The following is a 22762-nucleotide window of genomic DNA, read 5'->3' as shown; positions in this document are numbered from 1 at the left end:
AAGGCAGGAACTTTTGTTTACAGCGTAGAGCACAGCATTCTTCACAAGCATTCACTCTCTTTTACAACCTCCCCTTGAAAAGTTTTTTGGACAGCCATGGTTTAAATCCCAATCTAGGTCAGAAAGAAATTTTCAACCTTATTTTGGTTCCTTACTTTATGATCTTCTCTTTTTGCCTTTCTTTTTGATCAGGGTGACAGGAAAAACATTTTATTCATTTTTACCAGAAAAAAAAAAAAAGTAAGATAGCAGGAAAGGTAATGATTAATCCATTCTGAAAGAAAAAAGAAGAGTTCGGATTGTGAACTTACTGGCATTATCTAACCAGTATAAATAGAAGTGCACTCAGAGGTGGCACAGGATGGAAAACTCATGATGAATTGTTAGGGCATGTCGAGCTGGTTCTGTCAATGCCTGCAGTCAGATGATTTCACTGGCTGTACGAGATGAAATCTCATATTTCAATGTATAAGTAAAAGTGTCAAAGTTCAGCTGAAGCAGGGACGAACATAGAACAAATTTTGTGTGTACTTGTAACTAGGGCACCAGAGCAACAGAGGAAGCCAAAATGAGCCGGAAAAGCAAAAGGAGCTTAAAGGAGAAATTTGCCTTGAAGAACAGCTTGGTTAAAGAAGCCCTCGCAGAATTCCTGGGAACTTTTATATTGATAGTAAGTGCCCGCTGCTTTCCCTTCTTCCTACTAATGTAATGTCGGACAGTGCTTGTAAGGGGCCGCGTATGCTTTTTGTTGTGCTGTACCAGCAGCGTGGGTACTGCCTGACAAACACTGCACAGCCTTGAATGAATTGCTTCTATTTATGGTGGGTTTGTCATTCCTTTCCTCACCTGATACAATTATCAATGGCTATTACAAACAGATAGCTTTATGTAGTACACTTGTCTGATAAGTATTTGATTTCCTGTAGGAGCAAAATTTCAATGAACTACCACATTCTGAAAAATCCAGATATGCACAATTAATATTAGCAATACTCTTGCTTTTGTTTTTAAAAAACTCAGCAGTTTGTTCTACTTTCACTTCTATGCACAGCTTCCATTTGCTTTAACAAACATACTGTAATGCATGTTCAGAGAATTTTAGCTGAGTTATTTTCCTGTGCGATGTAGAAATTTAGCTGTGTGATTTGTAGTGAATTTATTGGGAGTTTCATTGCCAAACCTTTGCAGATTTTAGAAGTTAACTATTTTTTGTTTTGTTTTTAACTGTACTACATAAATTATACAGTTGCTTGATCCTGTGGTGCCGCTACAATTTAGGTAAATACCAAAACTTCCCATTTCCATGCCCACAGATTTTTGTACTTAATTTCTTGCTCAATTTTTCTGTGCATTTGGCGCTGGGACATGGAGCTCTGCCCTGTGATTTACCAGGGTAGAGAGCAGGCTCGGTAGCAGAGCTGGAAGTCAAGCAGCTAGAGTATTTATGCCAAACTCTTTCTTCCTCCTTTTAGTCTGAACAAGACAGTCTTGCTTATTGCTAAATATTTCATCATAGTGAAAGGACAGAAAAAAATAAGCAGCAGGCATAGCACTGACATAGTACATTTTATAACTGTAACTATATTAGCTAAATTTCAAGTAAGTAGTCTAAAAAATTCCAGTAGCTCATAAAATACATGAAAATAATGGTCTTTACTACACTTCAGCCAACTGAAGTGCACAGGCACTAAAGTAACATTATTCTCAAATTTAATACCAGCCATCAGACATTATTACAGTAAGGAGCACATTTAGAAGCAAGGAGCACAAAGCACTTTACAAACATTAATGAATTAAGTGTCACAACACCCTGGCAAGAAGGGGAAATGTCATTATCTTCATTTTCTATATTAGCAAACCTGATTACAGCAGAGGGCACAGGAAGCCCGTGGCAGAACTCTGAATATAACCCAGATCACCTGACTTCCAGTACTCTGTCCTCGCCACAAGATCATCCTCCTCTTTCCATTAATACAATTAAGCAAGTGAAGAAAATGTATGAAAGCGCAGATTAGACCACAAATGCCATTATTTACTGTCCTGCTGCACAGCACTAGAAGGAAATGCAAACCCAGAGCCTACTGTCTAGTGTATTCTATTTTAGTAGAAAACGAAGCTACAAAATTCTTGTTGATAATCAGGCAGTTTCTCAATTCTTACTCTTTCTAGTTTCACCGTTAGCTTAGAGCAGAGAAGAGCCTCACGTGGATTGCACTGCAGCTTTCCCAGGGCTTGGAGACCTCGGTTTGTGTTCAGACTGTGGTAGTTAGCAGCAGTACGAAGCGTTTGCTGGGAAGAAACTGACTTTTCTGCTGTTATTTATTGCTGTTGCTTTTAGGCTCTGTCAGCTAGCAAGTAGTTTATCTTTAAGAACAGATAAATATTAAACCCTTAACTTAAATTGGAGCTAATGAAGGAGGTGCCCTGGTAAGTCAGAGGGCAGGAATCCTTGAAAAACAGACACCATGTATGCGAGAGAAGTGACAGCTTTCTTCTACCCTTCTGTTGCTCTGTCTTAATCCTGTTACAAAGCGAAAGTGAGACGAGAGTTCATGGCCTACAGCACAGTTGATCCAGATCTTTGCTGCAAGCCATTTCGTGTTGCTGTGGTGGGGTTCACAGCCTGGGGGGAGCACCTGCGCCAGCGCCAAGGCAAGGACAAACCTTTCTACCGCCCGCGGGCTCTGTCTGGAAGTCAACGTTAACTGACCATACCTAAATCTGTGACCAACCTGGCACCTCTGGAAGTTAGCCAGGTGAAATTCTGTCCCTCCAAATCACCTGTTTCTACTTTTTCTGGAGAACATCACAGACCACATACTATTAAGAGCTTAAACTAGCTTGAGCCTTGCAATATTATTTTCCAAACTGGAAAAATGTACAAACTGTAAGATTAATTACAGGATGTCTAGAAAGTGAAATCACTCATCAGGCAAAACCCAAGCCTTCAGCTGGGGGTGAGATGGCTCTGCCCACGATGCTGAACAGATTTGAGACAAGCCTTGAGAAAGTCACTGATTATACAGTTCAGATAAAATCTCTTGGTCATCCCTGCTTAATATGCTGTGGTCTGCCCTGCAGCATGGTCTCAGAGCACGTAAACAGAATTCTTTTCAGATGAAACTAAAGTGGAAGGCGAGCTGCAGAATCCCAGCAAACGTGCTGACAATTAATGGATGGTCAGTCCAGCGGAGCATGATGGAGATACTCCTAAATAATCCCTCCTGAGATGCCCATTGTCAGGTTCTCTGAACCAGCTGCCTGCGCTGCATGACTTGATAATACAGCCATAGCCTGTGTGAGCCCCTCTCTCTGCTTATCAAAAGCACCCGATTTCAAGCTCTGAGGGGTCAGTGAGAAACTCTAAACTCTAGGAACCTGGAAGTGCCCTGCTGTATAGGTGGATCCGATGGCATACGGAGCAGCTGCCCTTACCACCTGTCTGGGCAATCCTGCTAGTAATTGGGCTATCTTACTCTTAGACCTATTCTGCTGGAGGAATAAGTATTTCTTTCAATATCAAGCCTTGAATTATTCCCCGAGGCATAGCACAACTTCTCTAATTACACTCTGGAACAAGAATTGGGGCAGAAACCCTAAAATGTGCAGTCCATAATGAAATGCAAATTACATGTGGTTTTGGCTACGCTGAGCTTTTGGTCACTGTCTTGAACTCTATTGTATTCACTTCGTAAGGTTCCATCAAGCTGAGAAAATTTAGCACTTCACTTCTTACGTGATTTCTCTAAAACAAATGGAGTGATGCAGTTTTAACGTAACTCAGTTTATATTTGCAGATTATTTGTGAACTCCTGCCCATTTCTTGCATTTACCTTGGTCAATGGTAAACCCCCAACCTGCAACGCTTAATTGTGCTGTTTGTAATTTAGAATAAATATTCAAAACCCCACAATCTACCCATAAAGTAGAAAATTGCAATGAAAATTTGAAAAGGGCACAACTATTTTCCAGAAAAGCGATACAGCATAATCATCTCCTGAGTCCAGAGCAGTGTATGCTTCCTTGCTGAAATAGAGCGCAGGCTTCCATTTAGCACCTGAAGCCAAGTGGGTAGTGTATGCATTCCCATCCCAAAGATTAGTCTCCAGCTGGTGATGGGGAACCTCTTGCAAAACTCCCGCTGAAGCAAATGTTTGTGTGTGCATAGAGAATGCGGTGCATGAGCATGCATCGAATGCATGACATCCCACGCTGCAAATAGTCCAGGTAGGGAGAAGGAAGGGTACTTATATTTTGCTCATCAAAATATTTTTGTCCTGTTTTCATTTTCCGACCACTTCATTATGTAACTTATCACTCCTGCTTTGTTGCAGAGTTTAGTCTTGCCTGAAAACTCTTTAAGTATGACATTCCATGGATTTGCTCAGTCTAGAAGATTAAAATTTAAACAACTTTTCCATATCTTTTTTTTGTGGCCCTACGTTCCAGTGAATGCTAATTAGAATACTGTACAGTAATACACATCCCTTATTCTAAACGTGCATTAGAATCCTCATTACATGATGTTAGTACATGGAAGCAAATGTAGCTTTTGATCATTTACTCCTTAAATAAGTGTTAATACAAAATTATTACTTGGAAATTGTAAACAAAGATAAATTCCATGTTGTAAGTTTTTGTGAAAAGAGCCTCCTTTGTATAGGATGAAATTGCTTACAGTGAGTTTTGTTTAAGGTAGAAAATTAAATAGCAGTCGCTGCTAACAGCTACCTTGTTTGTCATCAGCAATGAATTTCCTGGGGTACAGAATCTTGTATAATTACACCACCTTTAGACAGTGAACTTAAGTTTGTCAAAGCTGGCTAAAAAAAGGTTATTTAGGCGTATTTATAATTGGTATTTTGGTATGTCACTCAACAGCTTTTAAAATGTTACATAATGCTACAAATACCATGTGCGTTAGCAATGTTTGCACTCTGAAAAGCGGCTCTTATGTCACAGAGATCCCCACGGTAGGGTGTCTAGCAGCAATCCTATAGTACAAACAATAAGTAAGAGAAGCCACTCATTATTCTAATGTCACGGAACTTAATCCTGCACTTCCAGATCAAAACCCACTTATTTTAGGGGAATAAGATGCTTCCTTTCCGTGTCATCACCAACTACAGTCCTTTCTGTTTCTGCAATTGTACCAGTTGCGTATATTTTGACAGCAGGAAACTTTGCTGATGATTCTGCTGAAGATGTGCAAACTCTTTCTCTTTCTTGCAACTGTATTAAATCATCATTGCAAACAGAAGTAAAAGTGGTGACAAAGACCCTTGGTTGTGCTGAGGTTAAGGAGGTGTTCTTGCACACAGGTATTATTTCTATGATTTTTCTATTATCAAAACCAAGTTTTTTTTCTAGACAACTCTTCTGTTTCCCTGAAGCAATTCTTTAATTCAGCTGAGTACTTAGCAGTGTAAAATAACTGGAAGGAAGGTTACCTAATTGTTCTTTCACGCTGAAATGTTTATTACAGCAAATAATTCTGAAAAGTCACGGGAAATCTTTTGTTTTCAATACAAATCTAAGTTTTCCAGTATGTGACATTTTAAACTTGCAGGTGACTCAGATGTTCTGTGTTGCATGAAAGTTTTGGAAGAGAATTACCTTCATCTCTGCAACATCAGCCCCAACACATAACTTGGCTCTCCTTGTTTAACCAAGAGGTTCCAGGGAGTTGAACTTGACTTTCCAAGACCTTTTCCTGTAAATGCACTTTTTTCCAGAAACTTTGTACCTACAGGACTGAAGTGTAGGCACTCTCCCTGAGCCTCACAGAAGACTTGCATCCTTCCAACATTCAACTGTGAGTGCAAGACTTGAATTTACGTTTTACAGACATAAATTTACGGGCTGTTTTTTCCAAAGTATCACCAAATTAAAAAAAAAAAAAAAGCTAATAAAAGTAATAACTTTTTAAAACTGTCATAAACAGTTGGAGAACAGAATAAAAGATAATAAATGCAGTTCATGCCATACAGTGAGTTTATATCTTTGTGATCTCAACGCTTCAATAAACCTTTCTGGCTAAAAGTGGATTCTAGCGAGCTCTCCAATCCATGGTCGTGTTTAAAGGCAAATGCTACTCAGTTGCTCTAACCCGTTCCTCAAAGGTTTCTTTACTATTAAGTGTTTAGGTCTTTTTTTTTTTCCCCCAACAGAAAATGGCTTAGGAAGAGAACATACTGAGGCTTTAATTACTCGTAACCACGCACCTCCAACCACGAGAGCACTGCAAAGATCAGCCACCCTGTTCATGCACCCAGACAAAAGAGTAAAAGAAAAGATAGGTGTACTCTTATACTGCTAAGAGAGGACAGAAAACCTCCTTTCTCGGAAACTGCAATCCCCACTCCTGCCCTCTCTCGGAATGGTACAATTCCCTGAGCACCGGTTCAGAGACTAAACACATTTTAAGAGTTAGAAATATTTCAATCTTTTCCGTTGAGGCAGGAGGCAAAGCAGAGAAGCACATCTCAGCTCAAGAATAAACGAGTAACCTGGGAGGGAAGCAGCACCTGAACAGGCTCTTTTCCTCCTCAAGAAACTACTAGGCAAGATTTTCCTCCCTTGCCTACCCTTTTCATCCTAGCCCCATTGCAAGGGGCCGTGTTTCACCCCTGAAAATTTGTATCTGAATATAAAATGTTTCATTTCCTTTCCTTCCTGATTTTCTAAAACTTAGTAAGAAAATAAAAATAATCTTCATTGAAGAAACTGACCCAAGCCAGTTGCCCTATATCATTCAGGACAGAAAAGCATTTTAGCATTTCAGGACGAAGAGTGCAATATTAATCGTAATAAAATGTGAGAGAATGCAGAACTTTGCATTCCCTCTAGGTGATTTCAAGCTTTTATTTGTCTCCTATTGCATGTGCAAAAGCAATAACAAGAATTTAAAAGCATCAGTTCATATAACACAGCACAGTCTGCCCCTCAATATTTTCACTGTATTTTTTTCCCACATAGCAATTTGAACCAGATCTTTATATGTTTAAAAAGCTTTATATACACAATTCATCCAAAGCCTTATTAAATTTACATCCATGTCTCTAAGTAGTAATGCTGTCATTAAATAAATGGTTTTAAAATGGCAATCATTTTAAAGCTTACGTCTATACTATTTAATTAACTAAATGATAAGGGGTTTTTTCAAACCCTTATTTTATTAGATAGCAAGTCTGAAAAAAATAAAGGGAAATCCATTTGAACCCAAGAGGATATTGGTTGTGTCCCAGGAGATCATCAGGAGAACGGATATAGCAATTTTTTATTACTCAAAGTTTAATTAAATCATCATGTGCAGAAATCCTCCCTGCACTCACCAAAATATATAATTAATGATAAAATAAGAGCCATGTGCTTTTGAAATATTTTAAAATTACCTGGCTGGTAAGCTGTATTTTTATCTCACCTTAAAAAAACTTAAGTACTATCTGATTTAACAAAAGATAGCAAATACTCTCATGAAATTAAATGAAGGTTGCTCTTTCCTGGAAGAACAGGAGTTTCCTGCAACTTGAATTCTTGCAGAGCTGATGCCCTGAAATTTCCTAGATCTAACGTGTCTCTATTTTGTTGTTAGCATTACAGTCCCTATTGAAAGAATGCTTAGGAGCCCGGTCTGGGTTAAGGCCCTTACACAAACATAGGAAAAACAGGGCTCTGTATGGAAAGAGTTTCTAATCCACTGTAAAACACCTAATTATGAAATGCAATAGGTAAACTCTTAAGCAGACTTGCTTTGTAAATAAAAGGTTTAGAAATGAAAGTGAGTTCTAAAATACACTCCAAATTAAAGACCTTTAGAAGGACACCATCAACTTAATAATCAGCCTCTTATCTGAACATTGTATTTACTACTCCTATAAGCAAACCCAAACTAACCGTACATGGCCATGTTAACGGGGCGCAGGGGGACCTGCACAAGACTGCAGTAAGCCGCAAGCAACCCTCTAACGTTGTCATGGGCAACACGGGTCACAGAGATCCCTACCTGGAGTGAAGGGCAAATGCAGCCACTTCTCCCAAGCCCCAAAGGACTCTCTGCCTCTTCCTGCCTGTATCCCTCTGTTAAGGGCCTAAATCTTCAGGGCTAAGTCAGGCTGCCTGGAGAAGTCACGGAGGTTTCCCTAAGAGAAATACCAGGGCTTGCTCTCACGTCCTCAGGTGTCCCGGCAATGTCGCTCTGTTTCCGCAGACTGGGAGCAGGTAGCTTTAGGAAAGCAGAGAGACACTCGCTGCAAGCACACAGCTTGAGCCTAACGCACCGCGCTGCTGCTGAGAGCCCGTCCCCTCCGCAGCACCGCACAGGAACGGACACACGCACGCATGGCAGAGCCCAGAGTAGGACAGCGGGTCGGTCCAGTCTGAGAAGGGGAGCAGGCAAGTCACGGGCCAGCAGGAAATGCCTGTCTGGGAAACAGTGGGAGAACATAGGTGGGAACGTGGGGTGAGAAAGGGGCAGGGTTGCTGACTTCCCTGAACAAAGCCATCCTTAAGAAAATCGTGAATTGGTGGAGGAATCCTCGGAGATTCTTCACCATTCGCTGTGGTTGTTTACCTGAAAACTGGCTAAAATAGAAATTCTGAACTATTTTTCTAGCATTTCCCAATTGAAAGTGTAAAGTGTATAATTAAAATACAGGGTTTTTTGTTAAGTGCTGACTCCATACTCCTCGTGCCCAGTGAATGTTGATATTCGTGTGAAGCATCGGCAGTTCTGCCGCCGTGGAGGCTGTACTCTGCCTGCAGGGACACCCCTGGTACCCACTGTCGGTATGTAACCCACCACAGCTTGGCAGCTGGCGATGTGCAAGATATAACCAAACACGTTGTTGTCTCCACACTGCCAAAAAACAGGAGTCCTGGCTGCTTCGTTAATGTTCCAGTAAGAGTGTATGGCTAGGATGCCAATGCACACCCCCACTAGATCTGTTCGATAAGGGACCTTTTTTATATAAACATTCTGCTTTAAGATTCTGAAGCTTTACAGGCCATGTAGGAGAATAGATTCCCTAAAATTCTGTATTCAGATCTTGCAGGAAATCCTATGTACACTGAAAAATGCTATTACAGGCATTTGCAAATGTCCTGAAAGTAGCACAGATGGAGGCAAAATGATCTTTAGTCTCTCTGATAAGTGGGATAGAGAGAAAGTTCTGCAAGCTTCCAGGGAATAACAGGACATTATGCTTTTCCTTCCCTAACATTTGCTTTGTTACCCAAGACAAAGACAAGGATCTGATGCCTATGAAGCAAGTTTTTTTGGCAGAGAACGTGCAGACAGCTATTCCACCAAACATGTTATTTATGACAGTCATCTAATTACCTTGTGAACAAAAAGGCAGTACTGAATCTACTCCAGTAAATTTAAACAGATTGGGCTATAGACAATTGCTAAGATGAAAACCTGGTAACATAAGACAAGATAAGATAAAGAGATCTGGCTATATTCTACTGTAAATTAAACTCCCATCAACTCCATGTGCTTCAATCAACAAGTTTGTGTGGGTGCAGCTGATGGCTGAGTTTGGCCTAGAAACTTAGAATATTTCGTTACAACTTGACGATCTAGTTGGCCGTAACTCAGCCAAGCAAAGCTTCACAGGGTATTAAATTGCTGCTCGTATAATTACATGATTAGGTGACAGTTTCCAGTTATGTCAACGTAGCTACATTATGTATGCAAATTGTTTTCTCTCCTTCTTAAAATGACAACAGATGGAAAAAATATTACTGGGACATGGTTCGGATTTGCAGGTTCAGTTCCCAGCTTCCCATCCCCCAGTGGGCACACAGGGAGCGTGCCTGCAGCAGTGTTCGTTCGTCGTACAGGAGCAGGCAGTCATTTACCAGCAGCCACCAAGCACAAAGCCGGCACAGCTGTGTTCAAGATGGCTTGTATGCCTTCTTGCTTGTAGGCTGAGTTTTCTGAGACGGGTTAGCACAAGAACGGAGCATCTGGAGTTGCGTATTTCCCTATGACATGCAGAGCAGGAGCTATTATGCAAGAGGAGCACACAGCTGTTTCTGTACGATTCTCCTCGGTTCTGGTAATCAGGGAAGGGAGGCCACAGCCCCCCTCTCTTCTTTCCTTCCCTCGTGTGAATTTGTGGTTGATATCCACATACGTGGTTACTGCCTCTTGTCCTTTTCTACACCCATCTCCCCTACTCCTGTTCTCTTTCCTCATCATCCTTACAGAAAGGGGTAACATTTTCAAAAGAATGGCCTTTTCTTTCCATCTGCAAAACTCTGTCTATGCCATTTCTGAACACAAGCGCATCCTTTCAGATCTAAGAGCTTGCCCGAGTGCAGAACTGCACCCCAGTGCACCCAGGGCCCCAGACCAGCCCGCTGAACTCCTCCACATCTCAGCCATATCTCTCCCTAAATCTTGCCTGGTGCAATTTCTGGAATACTCCTTTTGAGAAGTCTGGAAAATGAAGCCTAGAGCATGCTAGTTCAACCTCCTCTAGACATGTGCTCTAATCTTAAACTCTATCATTCCAGAATATCCTTTCTTTCCATATTAATTAAATATATAAAACCATTTCTCATATGAAGTTTAAGAAAACCCATGTCATTTCAGCTGCGAACAATTAAAATGTATTTTGTTTCAGTTTGATATCTGTATGTGCATTTGTGCTTCCCATGCGAGCGGCTAGGCATATGACCCGAATAGCAATGAGAGAAAGGCTCAGGTACGTGGCTGTCACCCATTGCACAGCAGTTGACCGCAGCTTGGAGTATGTCTCGGAACTTTCAATTATACAGTCCAATAAACTGCTGCTATCTAACACCGCCCTACCCTTACGTAACCTGACAGCTGTAGTGCTTTGGCACCAGACAGTGTTTTGTTTGCTTGCGTGATTATAACCTCAAGGCAAGAACTGCACCTGGGTATATGGCACAGTCCCGGGACACTTTTATAACAGAAACTCCATCTGCATTGCGAAGCTGGTTAAGAGCGTAATTTTATTGAGAGCTTTTCTGTCACATTTTGGTATTAGTTAAAACCCTTGAAGAAATAATGGAAACAGAAGTATGATTTTTGCCTGTTTAAATTGCATCTGTTCTAGCAGGACTTGCTCGTTAAATCCCAATCACCAAATCTTTTTGGTACAGTCTATTTCTAAGGCAGGAGAGATTTTCCCATTACTCTGCAGCTTCTGAATGCAACTGCCTTGCAACTGAAAATAAGCATTTCTAAAAGAACTAAATTTTATATACTCAAATATGCGTAGCTAGGAAGAATATCTGCAATCCAGTCATTGGTGAGACACAGTAATGGCAGAACATTAAAGCGAAGCAAGGAGATTAACCAAAGCAACTGCATTGGCTAAGATGGAATGATTTTATAGGAAGAAAAAAAAATCAGATTCCCACGTACCATCAAAGGAGGAATATATATATTCAATTTAACAAAGTAATTAAGGTTTCTCAAGATAAATCTAGTCACATCCCAGAAACAGTATGATTCAGATCACTTACAGTTGCAGGGAAGCAAAAGTTTTCAGACTATAGTTATTATTTGATATCTTCCGTAGAATGTTGGGTCCTTATTCACCAAAGCACTTAGAGATCCATATAAAAAAGAGATTTTCAAAGACACACATTGATTTCTGGCAGAAACAGATCAGCTAGTCTATCTTCAACTAAAGGCCTTTTGAACCTTTGAAAATCTTTCCTACCAACTTTAATAGGAACTGAGCATATGCTTGAGCTAAGCAGAAGCTTTAGAACTGGATAAACATGGTCTTAAGCATACATTTAAATGTGTTGCTGAATTTCATTCAGAGAAGAACCAACATAAAATGGAAGCTAGTTTAAATCCATTGAGAATACTCCACCGTGAATTATTCAGCTATCCCCACTTCAGTTAATTGTTCAAGTTGCAGAGCCAGTGGAATATTTTGATAGAGCAATATATGATATCAAGGCAGCATAAAAGTAACACAGACTCTCATCTCAAGAAAGTTGTTTCATTCCAGAGTTTCAGCATTAAACATTAAAAGCATTTTGAACTATCTTTCAGAACTTTTGTAGTAATTTTTTCATTGCTGATAGCAACAATCTGGAACTGAAAACTTACCACACAGAATTAATTCCCTCGTCACTTTTAGATGCAGAGATTTGTTGTAGAGGCTGTGAGATCTTGTTTAGGCTCCAAGTTCTAATTTGTATCCCACCATTGTACTTGAAATCTCTTTTCTGGGGAGAGAGAGAGGTCCTTATTAGCAGACATTCCTCCTGGTCACAGAGCAGGGGAAAATAAAGAGCAAATGTTCATTGCAGGAAAGGCAACAATGACACACATGCCACTATTCTCAACTTCTAGCCTTGTTTCAATATTTAACATTTTCAGCTGTACCTGGACAGCAGCTGGAGTTGCAAACTAACCAATAACGTTTGACAGACACACTCATGGTTTTACATTTCTCTTTGAAATACAGGCACTTGGATGTGGGTGTGTGGGACAGGCTGTCCTTAGCCGAGGAGCCCATGGTGGGCCCATGACAGTATCGGTTGGATTTGCAATAGCAGTCACCGTAGCAGTGTATGTGTCTGGGGGGGTTTCTGGTAAGTGACTTTTTTTTAATCATTATATAGTGGTTTCAAGGCTACTTATTAAATTGCTTCAATTTCAGAGTAAAAACACCTATGTGTCTAGCAATAGCAGAGTCTGCATCTTCTTATTTCCTTCTATTCTTTGCATTTAACAAAATCTTCCACCAAATTCTGATCTGAACTACAGCGTGCAGACCTTGGCAGACCTGTGGCCTTTCTGGAAAATGGGGAAAGTGGCCTGTGCAAACCAAAAATCTGCTTCGTCTTGCTTTGAAAATACAGAATCCAGCAGTCCCCAGCTAAAATGGTTGCCAACTAGGCAGGAGGTAGCATGACCCACTAATTGGCATAACAAGCAGCGTTCACCTTACAGAGTGCAATTTCTCTCTTCATGACCTATGACAGGCTGTAGCAAGTCTGCTCCTGTCTGCTTATTCACAGAAGCAGCAGATCATAGAAAGCAGAAACAGCAAAAAGATTCAGTCCTAGAGATACACTCTGTAATACACTGTCAGTGTGCTGTCATCGCCCCTTTGTTTCTGCTAGAACATCTCAATAGACACTGGTCAGGAATCTCTCCTTTGTCTGTCTGGGCTAACTAATCAGAGTCCACATGTGCCATACTGGATGGTGCTGTGTCTCCTGTTTCCACCACTCAGTTTGACCAAATTAATGTCAGAAACATTAGCAGAACCACTTTTAACATTTAAATTTTCCCTTTAAAATGGAAAATTATGGGTTGTAGTATTACAGTGTTGTGTATTTGTGATGGGTTAGCCCTAGGCTGGGGGCCAAACCACACACCTGCTCACGCAATTCCCCCCCACCCAAGGATAGGGGAGAGAATTAAAGGGGTAAAGGGAAAAAAGGACTCATGGGTTGAGATAAGAACAATGTAATAACTAAACTACAATAATATTGAAAATGTACACTATACAAATATACAAATGAGTGATACACAGTGATACTGTCCCCCACCCGATGACCAAGGCTCAGCCTGTTCCCAGCTAACGATCCCGGAGCAGGGAGAGTCCTGAAACTGCACTCACGGAATGGAGATAACAGTCCGAGCGTCCCAGACCGAGAGCTGACCAGGAAGGGGGGGGAAGGCCTTGGGGGAGCAACCACGTGGAGAGCGATGATCTGGAACCAAAAGGGCCAATCTTCTGGAGGGTCCTCGCCTATATACTGGGCATGACGTGTATGGTATGGAATAGATCATTGGCCACTCTGGGTCTCAATCCTGAACCTAAGATCGAATCCTGGGGTAGTAACTGGGGCTGTGCTCCCTCCCAGCTTCTCCTGTTTGCAGGCAGCCAGAGAAGCTGAAAGACCTTGGCAGCCACGTAATCATCACTTTTTATCAGCTTTCTTCTGAGCACAAATCCAAAACACAGCCTCTTGCTAGCTATGATGAAGAAAGTGAACTCTGTCTCAGCTGAACCCAGGACAGTATTGTAATACACAATACTCCATGGTGTATGTGAGTTTATACTGCCATCGTAAACGGTGCCCTCGTCCTCCAGTTCTCTAGAGGCATGTCTTGCCCTTCATAAAGAGGGTGAAGTCAATCCAGGGAGTATTGCTAGGTATAACTAGGCCATTATAAATAGTTGCTATAGCAGAAATTACTGTGGTCATTTCTCTTTTCTCTTACTAATTCTTCTACAGAGACACCATGCATGAGGAGGTTTCTAAGTTCACATTAGAAAGTGCTGAAGGTACTGCAAAACAGGCAGGCTTGTTACTGTCACTGAAACAGAGCAGAAGAGTTCCTTAACACTACACAAAGCTAATTCAGCAGTACGTTCCCATTATCTGACCAACTTCAAACTACATGTTTTGGTTTACACATAGGCAGGTAAACTCTTCTAATGCAGTATCATGAAAAAGAACCCTGTAAAGACACTAACCTGTCCTCCATTTGCATCTTTAAGGGATATTTATCTCCATTATACAGAAGATTAGAGTTCAAGACCAGCAGGGCAGAGCAGTTGCAGATGTTGCAATATTGTGCTTCCTGTGGTTTTCCCATGACGAAGGATTCTGCATACAGTGCGTTTTCTCTCTGAAAGAATAGGAAAAGATATTTCAGTAGGCTGTGATTATCCAATGTATCATTACTAGGGGACATTTCAGAATATTAGTTCCTATACAGAATTTGTTAGCAAATTCTGTGGGTCTTTGGGCATGAAATCTCATGCTAAAATATTTTGCATCAGTTCTTTATGAAATTCTAAATTGACAGTAACATAAAATATATAGTCTGCACACTTGGTGAATTTGAGCTCTTATGTAGGAAATTTCCCTTTTGCTTTTCTTCCATCTAATTTTTCTCAATGTCTAGATAATTTCCCAACATTTTTTTCCAACTTAATATCTTAAACTCATGACTGTGATCACTGCAACTACAGAAGAAAGGGGAGCACGCTGTCCAAAGTGGACTTTTTTTTTTTAAACCCAGGAAACTACCAGTGGCACGGGAACCAAGAATCTTTTAACTCCCTTATGTAAGCATGAGAGCCTTCAACTTTCCTTTCCAGATGTAATGTTAATCAGAAATCTCTAATACTATGACTTGTCCTGGCCATCATAATCACCCTGTATTATATACAGGTGGGGAACAATATCAGGTGTTAAAAGAAAGGAAAATTATTAATTCCAGCAGGAGTAAAGAACAAAAGACAAGACAACAATTTATCAAAATTCACATGAAGGGCTGCTAAATAAAGTGCCGTCCATCTATTTGCTCTGTGCTGAAGAATTTGAAACACAGTGAGGAATTCAAAATTAATTCAAGACTGGTGCTACCAGGTCAGAGTTTTGGAAATGATACAAAGAAGGTTTTATCCACCTTGTTATCTGTGTTTGTCAGTTCATTATATATCAAAGGTGCCTGGATTTCATAAGATAATGACTCACTGACCTGGAGTGCAAACAAACACAGAAACTGTACATAGAGGCCCTTTCTCCATCACTAGCCTTTGACAGACAAAGGTCACGCTCTTTTAGTTATTTTATTAAAGGCCATTTTTTTTCTGATAACCATACAGGCTGAAATTAGACTTTACCTGGAAGGTAAGCAATGGATCTCCTATGTCCTTGCAAAACTTGGGGTTTGCTCTATTTTTACTGTGGAGTATTGTTTGTTATGTTTATTTATTTGGCAACTTATATTTCTTAAGTACCAACTACATAGTTGTAAAAAACAAAGTTTTCCAAAAGCATTCAACCCTTTTTTTCCATGTTGATAAAAGATGTTGAGGGAAGTGACTAGCACGTGACATAATAATAAATATAATATTGTCACAATTTCAGTGTTGCTAAAATTTTTTCCATGTGTCAGTTTAGGTGTAGCTACTCCTAAATATAAAGGAAAAAAATTCCACACAAAACAGAACTCTCTGTTTCAGCACAGCTACTTTATCATTTTCCTTATCATGGGCCTTTCTGGAGGGTGTAAGAGCTTGATGAAGAACTACGCGTTGCTGTCCCCAGACCCCGTCTAGCCATAGCTCACCAACAGTCAGCACGAAGCTGGACAGCCCTAACATTATTTTATTTTATGTTCATGAAAACTGAGTTCTAAAGTAACCCCAGGTTGAAAATGGGGACATAAACATGAATTAAATCCAGGGTACTCCAGATCTGCCTCAAGATACACGATCAAGCCAGTAATAATCCTTAATCTTAATACATGCTTGCTAAACGGAATGAATGTTCTGCTGTCACAATTCTCCCTTAAAACAAAAAGACAAAGCCCTTGAGCAGAAAGAATATGTGCAGAAAGATGGACCCTCCCATCACTACCGATATGGCAAATTTGGGCTTTTCCTGGCAAAGCTGTCTATAGATTATACACTGCGGGGCAGCAGTCTGATAAATAGCACAGCCTGCAAACATCAAGAGGGAAGCTGGATCTTGGTGATTTCCCCCTCCCACTCTCATTTCATCCAGCTTGTTTCAGTTTAATTGCAGTCAGCTTTTAATTGCAAAATAACATCTAGAAAAGCATGTTCTGGTCTCATACTCACACGAGAGCCCACATTTTTACAAATCCTTCACCTATTATCATGTATCAGAGTCATGCGTATGGCTTATTTTGTGATTTATTTTTCAGGTGGTCACATAAACCCAGCCGTTTCATTAGCCATGTGCGTGACCGGAAGATTAAAATGGACCAAATTACCAATTTACATATTAGCACAACACCTGGGAGCATTCATGGGAGCAGCAGCTGTCTTTGGGATTTATTATGGTGAGTACACCTTAGACATGCTCACAGGACAAACCAGAGCTCAGGCGGTCTCTAAGGCCCCAATTTTTCAATGAATGCCAAGCAGGCAGAGGGGTCTTCACACAGGGCTAATGGCAGGACTGAAGCTAAAGCCATAAAGAAGAAAGCAAGAAGCATAAAGAGTTTGGAAGGAAAAAAAAAAAAGTTCAAACATCACAGGTATCCTGCAACTTTTCTGAAACACTAATACTCCAGGAAATGTTCTGAAATTTAGAAAAATTATTCATGGGAAATCAGATACTCTGAGATCATGTATTTCTCAGTAAGGATTTTAAATTACTTAATAGCCAGGATATAGGGCTATTCATCTTCCAAGCAAATTAGAAACATTAAAGACCTGATCCAAGTGCCTGTAGGCAAGTATCAGCAACATCGTTCATTGAGGTGACAGGATATGAGCTCAGGTCCCTCCTGACCAAGCTTCAGACCACCCTAGAAAGGTGGCTCTCCATGGCAATGAACCCCAGGTAGAGTGACAAAGGGGTCACATAGCAGAAGGGGAAAAAATGACCAAAAAAATTACCTGTATCCTTGAGGCATTTTCTTTTATATGGTGTGCCACAAAGAGAAAAATCTCAGTAACAGGCTCCCTGACCTGATGAATCCACTCAGGCAGAGGAGTCTCTTCAGTCACCTACTCTAAAACTCTGCGTCTGCTGACCCAGCCCATCTCCTCCAAAGCCTCTCTTCTACGGGCATTATGTCTGCAGGCAGTGCTGGGTCGGGGTGCGACAGAGGAAAAAGTGAAAATGGAAATGCCTGTTGTATGTCAGCTAGGTGCTCAGTACCGGTGGGAATCACAACAGGAAAACCTTTAGAACTGTGGGAGCTCTTTTGGGTTTGGTGGGAGTTTTTTGGTTGTTTGGGTTTTGGGGTGGGGGAGTGGGTGGAGGGGTTGGTTGGTTGTTTTAAGGTTAGTGTTAGAATTTGGAAACTGTGGGATTCCAGAACAGGATTTCCATCTGAATCTAAGTCCTCCTCAGTCCAGACAGCCAGGATTAGGGCTGTGGCCAGGATGCGGCAGTAGGTCAACGTGCACATGGGGCTGGGGGAGGATTCACTGTGTTCGGTAGCAGTAGGACAAACAGCCGAGATAGGGAACCTAGGGCTAGGGTTAGAGACTTCTTCCTGTTATTCAGGAGTGCAGGATTTTCTCATACCCCTATCTCTGCTCACGTACTTTGCCCTCCTCTTGTTCTTATTAATTCCTAAACCTCCTCTATTCTTTTTCCTTCCTGCAACTTGCAGGAATGTTGTGTACTTATTGAGGTCCACAGACAACTCCCTGACGTAGGAGCTCAACATCTTCCCCATACACACATATCTGAGCTAGGTGCTTTAATTTTCAGCAATGTCCCTGAAAGAGCGAGGGAATATATATGCCAGGCTGCAGAATATGAGGCCTTTCTAAAGATGTACAAAATAATTCCCAGCTGAAAAAATTTCTTTTCTGTATCCTTTTTTTCCCCTCATACTTAAATGCAACAAAATAATCTGACACTGCACATGAGAGAACCTGATCAAAGTAAACAACTAAATATTCTCTGCACCCATGTTGTGGCCTTACATAAAGCTAGAAAAAACAGGGGCAAGGAGAAACAGATTTGTCTGCTAGCTTTAGGGGAAGCTAACCATCCTCACCATGACTTCCACAGAAGATGGGGAGCTGTTTCTTTACTCACGAATATCACCTCCTCACTGGATCCACCAGTGAAATAAAAGCATGGCGTTCGTTATTGATGTCTGTCCATGCAGATTTTTGAGTGCTTCATCTTAGTGCTTCCCTATTTCTAACATTTCAGGGCTTGCCAAGGCAGCAAATTATTCCCACATAGAAGTATATTTAACTATTTAAAATATGCTTGAAATATACGAACATAAATATACACATATTTACAATACACATAAATATTTACAATATATATATAAAATACGCTAACTTAAATCTACTAAGAACTGAAGTTTTGGGGCTAGCCTCTCCCCTGACATCTTGGAGGATTAGCATAGCAGTTGGGCGTCAAGCCCACACAGAGTGAACAACGCAAACTCCTTTAGAAGAGGAGGTCTCTCGGGAGAGTCCGTTCCCAAAAGTCATTGCACAACTGTCAAGTGGAGCAGCAGTAATTCCTGGCGGCTGGGAATCCACAATTATACAGTCAGGATGCTTACGTATTTTTTGGGACATCATGTCAACTATAGCACCTCTTACAGAATAATGCAACTGTGTTCATAATCAGAAAATTCTCCCTGGCACTGAGTTTGGAGCAATGAGCAGGGGAAAAACCTGCCCCATTTTGAAAGCTGGGATACATCAAACAAGTGATTCGAGGCACAGAAGGAGAGATGAGACAGGAGCCTGTGATTAGCACATCACCTCAAATCCATTAATTACGGTCTCAGAAAAAATGATCCGTTTCACTTGGGAATGTGAAGTGCACAGACCTGTCACGTGGATTCTAGTCCTCGAAAACCTAGGGTTCATGGAGCAGAGCAACCACGTAACGGCTGGTTTCTATAGATGCCTTCATGGAGTACAGCAACGGAAGACTTGAAGTCACAGGACCTAACGCAACAGCACATATCTTTGCAACATATCCAGCTCCCTACCTGTCCCTCTTAAATGGATTTGCAGATCAGGTGAGTGCACTTGCTGTCTTGATTCTACAAATTAAACGTACTGAAAGCTGTAAAACCAAGCAGTAACAAAACACATGGATCTCTAACAGGTACGATGAGTCACACTGTTCTGGTCATCCATCACTGTGTATGATGGCAATGAGAATGCAATGCTCTTTACGGGGATTACATTTTAGTCGGATTTTACATGCAAGATAATTTCAAGCTGTTCTTTTGACATACATCATATTAATAGTTGCACTCTAAATGTCTTTAATGCAATAGAGGTAAGAGGTTTTCCCAGCATAAATCCATGTTTCTCCATCCGCTTCAGCAGAGCTATGTGCATTTACATCAAAACCCAGCCTGCATTGTGGACCTACTATTCCTTCAGTAACGCTTAAGCAGCCAGTTTAACACACCTCAAACAACTGAGTTTTCTGCTACCGTAAGCCTCCTTGTCAAATTTCTCTTTGCAAATAGAAGTGTATTCTTTGTTATTTGTCAAATGACTGAATCTGAAAAAATCTCCACTTCATTTCCAGTCTGTATCCTCCAATCCTACTTATCCAACAGTGAAAAATGAAGTTTCATATCTTCTATCTACTTCTAATCAATTTACCTGTCTTCTTCAGGCATGCATGAAATAAATACTGTGTAAGTCAGCTATTAAAAACTATGGAATGCTGGAGCTCGGGAATTCCTTTCATAAAGGAACATGAAGGTTGTGAAATCTAGCTTTAAAAAGCTCCAAACATTCATTTGAAATTTTGAAAGAAAGACAATTCTGATCTTTGGATCTGTCAACAGACTTTTCCATAAGATCATTTTACCCATGGACGTTTTAGAACAAAATTTAAAACAGATGAAATAAAAACAGTTTTTTAAAACCCCATTAAACTTCTTTAAATCAGTATAGAAATTGAATATTTTAATATCACTGAAAAATTTGTCTTTTTCCCCTAAGTTAATTATTAGCAAAATCAACATTTACAAAGCGTTTAAGCAGAGTAGCACTTCGATCAAAGCAATTCCAAGAAATTTTCTTTCATCAGCTCCGTTAGCACATGCAATACAGAGTTCACGTTACCACTACACTTGCAACCTTAATTTAGGCAATTCCTAATTTTTTAGCTGCTCAGTTTTGACTTTGTAGACTTTGTTTTTTTCTTACATTATGCAATACCTGGATAAAGAGGTGCATATCTAGTCTAATTTATCAGTGTAAGCTACAGTCACATAAAACACTTTTATATCAATGTAACCAATTGCATTGGCATAGCAGAACTACCAAAAATCAACTAAATGGAACTGTTAAACTGATAGGAAAAAATGTGGAAACAAAGCATCAGACCTCACACAGGAGATGCCTTTTAAATCCTCTCTTTTTTCCACACCAGCTTGTTGCAGATTTTTTTTTTTTTTTCCAAATGTCCTCAGCACATTTCTTGTCTTTTCCTTTGAGCACAGATACCAAAACTTCTCATTACTGTGAAGCAGAGACACACTGGGTTCCAAATTTTGCTACTCTGTCTAGTGGGATAAATCTAAATACCAGCTCTAAGCCACCACAAGCCACAGAGCTGCCATAGCCTCTCTTTTCAGACTGGAAGGAATCTGCACATATTTAGTCAATATTCTTTTCTTTGTATTGGCCAGGTGATGTCAACAGCTGTTCTTCTTCTGGTTATATTGGCTATTTTTGACACCAGAAATAACAGCGTCCCAAAGGGCCTGGAGCCAATTGCAGTAGGACTTCTTGTGATTGTTCTTACTTGCTCCTTGGGAATGAACAGTGGCTGTGCCATGAACCCGGCCAGGGATCTCGGCCCAAGGCTCTTCACAGCTATTGCAGGATGGGGGATGGAAGTATTCACGTAAGTATGCCTTCTATGAAATAAAATGCTCTTGGCTAAAATTGCTTCCTAGGAAAGTAAGATCCTGATTCAACATGGTACCAAGTCATACTTTATAGACATATAAGTAATTCTTTGCATACCAGAAGAAGCTATTCATGCTCTTTAAGTCAGACAGCCTCTAGGAGCTGCACTTTAAAAAGGATTTCCTGCTCCTAGGGCAAATCAAATGCACATTATCTCTAATATAAATCACTGTTTCAAGCAGACCCTTCCCAAAATATTAGAGATTCTTAGAGGTCACTGAAAACATAAGAGTGCTTTTTTCTCTTGTCCTGCAGCTTTCAGAAAAAAAATTAAATTGTGAGAGACTTAGGTGGGAATATTTATTAGGTGCTGTAAAAAACACAGACATATCAGATTGATTTAGTTTATTATTACTACTGAGTTATTGCAGAAATACACAATAATCTAAAAGCCTGACTTCCTGCCTGGGAGCGAAGGAGTGAATGAAAGCAAGCTCCCTTCATTTTCCCACATTTCAGAGCACGCTCTCAAATCCCTGTGTATGCATGCACCCATGCACACACACGCTCTTGGCTGGCCAAATGCACAGCTAATTAGCTGCACATCAAATCCACAGCTTACACATATCCAGCATAAGAGGCACTCTGGGATATCTAAGTAAGAGTGATCTGTCATCAGGAGGTAGATCTTTTGGTTTATTTTTGTATAGTTTGTTTTTCCAGTTATTTACAAGTATGAATCCCGAGAAGTACTGTAGACCACTGGAGAGCTCTGGTTAAGAGAGATTTCATTTTAGCTACTTCACCAAGTACAAATAATCTGTATTTATTTAGTGTGACTTCCATCTACACAAATCATGTGCCTTAGTAGAGGAGAGCAGCAGCAAAGCTTTTCTCTTCCTGTTTTGCTTGAAGGCTCCCGTTAGAAGCTGTTTGGAGCCACTGCAGCTGTAAAGGGGGTACCTGAGCAGCACCCTGTAGGGAGCACCACTTCACCCACAGCAGATGTAGCCAGCACTGGGGCCCGCTCCTGCAACCTGCTCCTCAGCCTGCTCTGAGCTGCTGTCAGAGGGCAACTGTCCCCATCACTAGTCCCCCTAATGATTTGTCCTAAAACCATGGAGATAACCAGGAGCCTTTCTTAAGCCCATGCTTAGTATTCTATATAAGCTTAAGAAAAGTTCTGGGTAGCGAAGTTTTGTCTGTAGCGAGAGCAGAGCCAGAGCTTTGAGTACAAATACCAGACTGGAGATTTTGACAAGCATAACGGAGCGTGAAACGGCAACGGGAGAGGGAGGAAGGGCTGTGCAGAACAGCGTTTCGGAGCAGCGCTCGAAGCTGGCCGCGGAAGGTTTCCCCTCTGGTTTACTGCGGGCTCTGGTGCC

At 40.8% G+C, this 22762-nt stretch overlaps 1 protein-coding gene across 1 annotated transcript; it reads left to right on the top strand.

The window, feature by feature from the left end:
* Positions 1 to 485: 485 nt before the first annotated feature.
* Positions 486 to 21372, top strand: AQP9 (aquaporin 9; the record flags this gene model as incomplete). The annotated part of the gene is made up of 5 exons (XM_010081948.1): positions 486 to 670; positions 12468 to 12594; positions 16703 to 16840; positions 19398 to 19516; positions 21155 to 21372. Coding segments are annotated over exons 1-5 (704 nt in total), but the record flags the coding sequence as incomplete, so codon positions are not given.
* Positions 21373 to 22762: the final 1390 nt, after the last annotated feature.

Source organism: Pterocles gutturalis, unplaced genomic scaffold (assembly GCF_000699245.1).
Source record: "Pterocles gutturalis isolate BGI_N339 unplaced genomic scaffold, ASM69924v1 scaffold6874, whole genome shotgun sequence".
Classification (NCBI taxonomy): domain Eukaryota; kingdom Metazoa; phylum Chordata; class Aves; order Pterocliformes; family Pteroclidae; genus Pterocles; species Pterocles gutturalis.
The sequence above is the reverse complement of the archived record's forward strand: the minus strand, read 5'-3'. Positions and strand labels throughout refer to the sequence as shown.